Source organism: Solanum lycopersicum, chromosome 10 (genome assembly GCF_036512215.1).
Source record: "Solanum lycopersicum chromosome 10, SLM_r2.1".
In the NCBI taxonomy this organism is placed as follows: domain Eukaryota; kingdom Viridiplantae; phylum Streptophyta; class Magnoliopsida; order Solanales; family Solanaceae; genus Solanum; species Solanum lycopersicum.
The window spans coordinates 58,158,960-58,166,827 of NC_090809.1; the positions used below are offsets into that span (position 1 = coordinate 58,158,960).

The following is a 7,868-nucleotide window of genomic DNA, read 5'->3' on the forward strand; positions in this document are numbered from 1 at the left end:
GAGAAAATGAAATATTCACATCAATAATTATATTGAATTATATGTTGATCGAGTAATTATTTGATGAACAGTATAATTCATTAGTTGACACTTTAATATTAACATAAGTCGTAGTTTGTCCCAGTATAACAAGCACTAATATTTTTATTAGTTTGTCTTTTTGCATGAAAAAAAAAACCTTTTAGAAGAAAAAGAAAATAAATTTACCCCCCTACTTGACTTTTATTTGAAGTTATTACTTTTTACTTGTTGATACTCTGATGATGAAACAAATGATTAGGATTTGAAAATTGAAAGAATGATATAACCATTTTCTCCAAGGGTATGACCAAAAGGTTTACTTCATGATAAGAACGTCTTTATTCGATTGATATTTTTCTATTATATGAAGGAGGGAAGTAATGGTGGATAATATTTTATATTGTGGCAACTAACAACTACTACTAATTGACAGCCAAATAAAGTATAGTTTTTCTCCGTTCTAATTTATATGATATAGCTTAATTGGATATATATATATATTTTTTTTTAAAAATATGGTTTAAAATAAATCATAGATATTTATGTGATTAAATTATCATCTCACTAAGGATAAGATGAGTGTTTTAAAGTTACATTGCTACTATATATATTGGAATATGTCATTCTGTAACGACCTTCTTAGTCGTTTTAGAAATTCCAACTATTATTTTTAAGCTGGCTAAAAACAAAAGCATGTCATATAAATTGAGACAAAAGAAGTACTAATAATTTGTAAAATGTATATATGAATAAAAAAATATATAAAAATATAGAGACATAATATGTTTGACACAAAAACATAAGTGATTTTCTTATTTATTTTTTGATATTTGATTAGTAAATAGAAAATGTACCACAAGCATATGTATAATATAATACATGCAAATACCATGGGTCTAATGGAGATTGGGATGTGAAGAGGAGGAAATTCTACTAAGTTTCTCATATTTAAGAACTTGTTTTATTGAAAAAAATTATTTAACTCACCGAACATTAAAACATTAGAAAATGTTTTTCAAAAATTATTTTCATACAAAACACATTTGGTGTGGACTATATTATCAAAAGAGATTAAAAAAAATCTTTTGGGTAGTTGTACAAAATGTCAACACTAACAACATGGAAATAAAATTATAGTAAGGACGTAATTGGGTAAGAAGACTGATGTTGAAGGTCTTAATTAGTTCCTTTAAGTAATAGAGTTGAATACTATTTGTCACATCTGTATTTTATTGGCTCATTCATTAATCATTACTTACACTTAATAGTTTATAAATTAATTTAAAACTATATATCATATAATCCCTTGCCATAGCATGTGTCACAGAAAAATCCTTTATAATATATAGTAATTAAATATGATGAATAAGAAGCACGATCAGTAGAACAACAACTACGTTTTAACATTACAATTTATGTTTCATAATTAAGGTACATATGCTTGTTCTGCATGGATCGATATATCATATATTTGTATTCCTTTGGTTCTTTTGTTCGGCGGGTTGAAAATTTTAAAAAATATTTTCTATGTCAAAATAAATTATTATTATTTAATTAAATCATCCATCTTGTTATTCACCTCTCATAGTGATAGGGGTGATAAACGATCAGATTGAATTGATTTTGCATGGGTTGAATATTGGTTTGAGAAAAAAATGGGTTGGATCATAATCCATCCAAATATAATATGATCAAATATGGATTTTGTCAAATATAACATGATCAAATATGAATTTGGTCAAATATGATTTGATCAAAATGGTTCTAACCCATTTAAATAAATTTATTTTTTAAAAACATAAATTTACCCCTCTCGGCCTCTCCACATACCCCGGGGCGCCCCCCCTCCTCCCCCTCCACCTTTCACCAACCTACCCCTAAAAAAAATTATTTTTCAAAAAAAAAATATTTTTTCAAAAAAAATTACTGCACCTCTTGGCAACCCCCTGCCCCCACCCCACCCCACCTTCCACCAACATACCCTATTTTTTTTTCAAAAAAATAAATAAATTTGTTTTTGCAAATAGACACCCATTCGCCTCACTTTTCTGACTGCATCTTCAACGACTCGTTTTAAGGCTAGCAAAGCTTGGGGACAAACATGATTGTAGAAAGAAGGCGAAAGAGAATCCGAAAGTGCCATGAATACTAGAGAAAACATGACTAAAACATGAAGGACAAAGAAACTATTGGAAGCCATTTCAAATGTTATATAGTTGATGAAGTTGCTACACTTTTATGTGTGCTTTGGTGTTTTGTAGAGTGTAAAATGTGTGTATTTATAGGTAGGACAAATTGTTGGGTTTTATTTGCTCAAATTTTTTTATCATAAATAGGTTTTCCTTTTAGGAAAAGGTTTTGAATTGACTAATATTTTTTCTAGTAGGAAAAGGTTTAGGGCTTTATAAATAGAGACATGTTCCTTCTAACTTAATCACATTCACAATGTAGTCTTAAGTGCTTTGAGAGTTTTGGTTAGGGGGAGAATTTATGGGTCACAAGCTTGATATGTTATCACTTGGGTGAACCTCCCATGTATTCTGAGTGAATTGGTTGAGGTTGTTTCTCTCTGTATTTTGTACTCTCATATTTATAGTGGATTGCTCATCTCATTTGTGACGTAGGTCGATTGATCGAACCACGCTAAATCTTTGTGTCTTTTGGTATATTTCTTGTTGTCTTCTTACTCGTGGTCTTTTAAGGTTTGCTTTGCTAGCTTCCGCGTTTACACCTGTTTCTTTTTGTCCTAACAAGTGGTATGAGAGCCAGATTCAATGATGGAGTCAGGTTTAGTGGTTCGGTAATCGATTATTGAACCAAGTTAGAAGGAGGTGTTCATCTTGACGGGTGTAGTTCTAGCCGCAACCTTTTTTACAGTAATGAAGATTTTATTGGAGAAATTGTTTCAGAGAGGTTCTTTGTATTGAGACATAAATTTTGCAAAAGATATTATGGAGAGGAGAAGCAAGTTGTTGAAGATTAAGTAAAAAAAGGTGAACAAATTTATTTTGTCAGAAATTCAGGCCAAGGGGGATATTTGTTGGGTTCTACTAGAGCATCTGAAGCGGTCATCCCAACATGAGTTGGTTGATTATCAACCACAACATCATCAGATGGAACAATTATATGTTCTACACTCTCATCATTATCTTGATCATTACCTTGGGTTCCTTCATGTGCAGAAGATGTATCAATAATAGGAATTGGATCAACATCAACTAAGCCTAATCAGTATGAGAATCTAGTTTCTCAGTCTTGTCAATATCTTCAATAGTTTGATCTTCAAAGAACACAACATCACGACCTCTAATGAGTTTCTTATCAATTGGATCATAAAAGCGATATCCAAACTCATCTTGACCATAACCAATGAAGATACATTGCTTAGTTTTAACATCCAATTTTGAACTCTCATCTTTTGGAACATGCACACAAGCTTTACACCCAAACACTTTCAAGTGATCATAAAAAACATCCTTATCAAACCAAACTCTGTTTGGAACATCACCATCCAAAGCAACAACAGGAGACAAACTGATACATAAGCAACAGTGTTAAGTGTTTCAGCCCAAAAAGAATTTGAAAGTTTAGCCTCTGAGAGCACACATCTAACATTCTCAACTAAAGTTCTGTTCATCCTCTCTGCCAAACCATTTAATTAAGGAGTTTTTGGAGGAGTCTTTTGATGACGTATTTCTTGCGATTTGCAGTAGTTATCAAAGGGACTAATATGCTCACCACCATTATCAGTGTGAATACATTTTAATTTCTTTCCTGTTTGTCTCTCAGATAAGGCTTGAAAATATTTAAACACATCAAAGCACTTGATCTTTGAATTTTAAAGGATATACCCAAATCTTGCGAGAATAATCATCAATGAAAATAGCAAAGTAAAGTGCACCACCTTTTGACTTCACTTTGAAAGGACCACACAAATCTGAGTGTACTATCTCCAATAGCTCAGATTTTCTTGAAGGAGGATGACTGTTAAAAGAAACTCTTTTCTGTTTCCCTGCTAAGCAATGAAAACATCTTTTCACCTTTGTTTGTTTCATACCAGCAAGCAATTTCTTTTTAGCCAAACAGGTGATCCCTCTCTCGCTCATATGACTAAGCCTCTTATGCCACAATTCTGATAAAGTCTCGCTCTCCACCAAATTTATAGAGTCACCAAGAATCGATCCTTGTGTCACGTATAAATTTTAATGTTTTCTTCCTCGAGCTAAAATTAGTGAGCCTTTGGTGAGCTTCCATTGTCCATTGCACAAGTCATTATGATAGTCATTATCATTTAGTTGTCCTACAGAGATGAAATTTATTGGAATATCTAGAGCATGCTTGACATTCTGAAGGACCAACGTTGAATCGGTATTGGTTTTCAAACAACAGTGTCAACACCAAACACCTTAACCTCACCAGCATTACCCATATTTAACACCTCAGAGTTAACAGAAGTATAAGATGAAAAGAAGTCTTTTCTTGGTGTGACATGTGATGTAGCTCCAGAATCTACTATCCAATTGTATCTTGAGATACAAAATTGGTGACGTCTTTATCACAAGCGAAGAGAAGGTCATCTTGGACAATAGCAACAACATTATTTTCATTGTTTTCTTCCTTCTTCCCTTCTTTAAGATCTTGCTTCAATTGTTTACAAAATATTTTAATATGTCCTTTCTTTCCACAATGATAACATATAATATTTGGATTCTTGAATTTCGACTTACTTCTGCTTTTACCTTTACTCCTCGGATCTCTTGTCTGATGTCTTCCTCGATCTTCTGTATATAGAACATCTCAATGTGAAGATGTGTCTTGAGATTTTCTTCTAATCACTTCATTCAACACACCACTCTTTGCATATTTCATAGTCACTTTTCCACCAGTGGCAGAATTTGTTAAAGAAACACGAAGAGTTTCCCAAGAATTCGGTAGAGTATTAAGAAGCCAAAGTCCTTGTATTTCATCATCAAAATTAACACCCATTCCTGATAGTCGATCAAGAATACCCTGAAAATCATTTATATGATCAAGAATAGAACTACCCTCCTTGTATTTAAAGGTCATCAATTACTTTAACAAGAACAACTTGTTATTGCAAGTTTTTAAAGCGTAAAGTGTCTCCAACTTTTCCTACAATGTTCTAGCATGTGTCTCATTCACAATATGGTTGCGAACATTATCTTCAACCCATTGTCATATTGTGAACATTATCTTCAACCCATTGTCTTATATATCCACATACTTGTTAGTGCTCAAATTCCAAACTTTCATCGATCACATTCTCGGGTTTATGAGTAGAAAAAATCGGAACATGCATTTTTTTCACGAACAATAGATCTTTCGTCTTGCTTTTTCATATGTTGTAGTTTCTTCCGTTTAGACATACCATCTTGCTCATACTCCCCTCCATATAAATAAACTTAGCTTTGAGTACCAGTTTTTATGACGGAAAAATGAAAACGAAAATCTAACAATAAAGAACACCAAGTTTAACATAGAAAAATACTTCAAATCGAAGGTAACCACCACGTGATCGACAAGATCCAAATTGCTTCACTATACCAATAAGAGGATTACAAATATTATTATAATGGCTACACAACAAGTGCCAAAAGAGAACAAACAATAGCTACACCAACAAAAAATAAATAGAAAGAAAAACCACCCAAACTCAGCTTCTGCTCGGGATCTTCGAATCCAATCTCCACCATTCAAGTAAACCATCAAGATGTCAGGAACACTCAGTTCAAATTTCAGCCCAATCCAACGGTTAGTTAATCGGGAAAAACGATCTGAACATTGTTGGTCGGAAAAAGACTGCAACAAAAGAATCCTTTTTTTCTCTCTTTTATCTTGTTGAATGCTCTCTCAAAAACCTCTCTTATGTTCTAATGTCTTTCAAAGACAATACCAATAAGCAATTAATTATTTTCTCAAGACCATCCTCTATTTATAGAGTTGTGTTTTCCTTACAAAGCCAAAACCAACTACAAATAGGATTACAATTCCAATCATTTTCCTAATAGAACTGGAAACCAAATAAAAAGAATAATTTCAATCCTTTTTCAAGTAGGATTAGGCCATGAACCTTTGGCTGAAACATGGATAATAGCCCAACACAAATGTTGACTATGGTGACACAACAATAGTTCTAGGTTTAGCAACAATGTAATTTCCTTTAATATTCTCGTCACTCCAAAATTGAAAAAGTTTAATTACCCCACTTAAATTGTATCGAATTACTGTTAAGGGTCCAGCCCATTTGTTATATTTTTTTAAGTGAAAGCCCAATCACTTATTGATGTGTGGCCCATATGTTTTGGGCTTTGTTGACTTCTTCTAGAAGTCTTTGGGAGCTGCTGTTTTCTTCTGGGGGTTTTTGACGTGAAGAAAAGAAGAAATTGAGAGGGTGTGTGATAGAGAGAGAGAAGCAGAATTTTGAGAGAGGGTTTGAGTGCAGATTTTCTGGACAGGCTTGATAAAATTTAAGTTTTTCGGAGATCCGACCGTTGGATCGTTCTGAAATTTTCACAGCTGGTTCACAACATATAGAACTACATCTTGATGGTTCAGATTGTCAATCGGAGCATTTGATCGTCTGTTATTGCAGCTGGTGTAACCTGCATTTTTTGGGTGATATTTCCCAATTTCTCTTCTCTTTTGTGTTGGCTCTTATGTATGTTGTTGTTGGTGGGCTGTGACATCTTTGTAGACTGATTTGAGTGTCTTTACCCTCAATTTGCATAATAAGATAAGAAGAAGGGTGGACTCCTACAAGTCCCGTGGTTTTTATCCTTCACACCGAAGGGGTTTTCCACGTATAAATCTCGTGTGTCACTTGCATATTTATTATTCATATTTGCTTGTGATTTTTTTTGATATGTTGCTGATTTGAGCTTGGTTAATTTAGTGGTGAATTTCTTTTGGTAAATTGGGTGAAGTATAATTGGTTGATTGTCTTGAAGTCGATCCTTGTAGGTGTTGTATCCTACTTGTGTTGTTTTGCTCCTCCCCCTACATCTGGAATCAGAGCGGAGTGTTAAACTATAGACATGGAGCATGGAAATAACTCTATGGTTAAACTGACATCAACCAATTATTCCATTTGGCGTCCGATGATGGAAGATTTTCTATATTGCAAGGATTTGTTTGACCCAATTGATGTGGATAAAACAAAGAAAGATGTCCAGCCCACTAAGCCAGAGAAGATGATAGATAAAGAATGGGAAAAGCTGAAGAGAAAGACCTTGGGGACAATCAGACAGTGGATTGATATTAGCATATTCAATCATGTATCCCAGGAGACTGAGCCGCTTGAACTATGGAGAAAATTGGAGGGTCTTTATGAGAGAAGACCGTTCATAACAAGGCCTCGTTGATTAAGAGGCTTGTTAATCTCAAGTTGAAGCCAGGGAAGTCTATTTCTGAGCATCTTAGCGACTTTCAAGATATTATTAACAAGTTGACTGTTATGAAAATTGTCCTTGATGATGAGTTGCAGGCTTTATTCCTCTTGAGTTCTTTGCCAGACAGTTGGGAAACTTTGGTTGTGTCCATCAACAACTCAGCTCCAGATGGTACGATTTCATTGGATGTCATCAAAGAGAGCATGTTCAATGAAGAGCTTAGAAGAAAGGAGATGGGTGTTGATATTTCGCAGGCACTTGTGGTAGAGAATAGAGGAAGAAGCAAGAGTAGAGGTCCCAAAGGGCGTGGCAAGTCAAAGTATAGGTCAAAGTCCAAGAATGGGAGAGAACCTACGATATGCCACTATTGTAGCAAGCCATGCCACATTCAAAAGTTTTGCTACAAGTTGAAAAGAGACCAGCGAAATAAGAAAAATG

General features: G+C 34.0%; 1 protein-coding gene across 1 annotated transcript; it reads left to right on the forward strand.

Moving 5' to 3' along the window:
* Window positions 1–7,076: 7,076 nt before the first annotated feature.
* Window positions 7,077–7,403, forward strand: LOC138338955 (uncharacterized). The gene has a single exon (XM_069290055.1). The coding sequence runs from the start codon at window positions 7,077–7,079 to the stop codon at window positions 7,401–7,403; it is 327 nt and encodes a 108-aa protein (XP_069146156.1).
* Window positions 7,404–7,868: the final 465 nt, after the last annotated feature.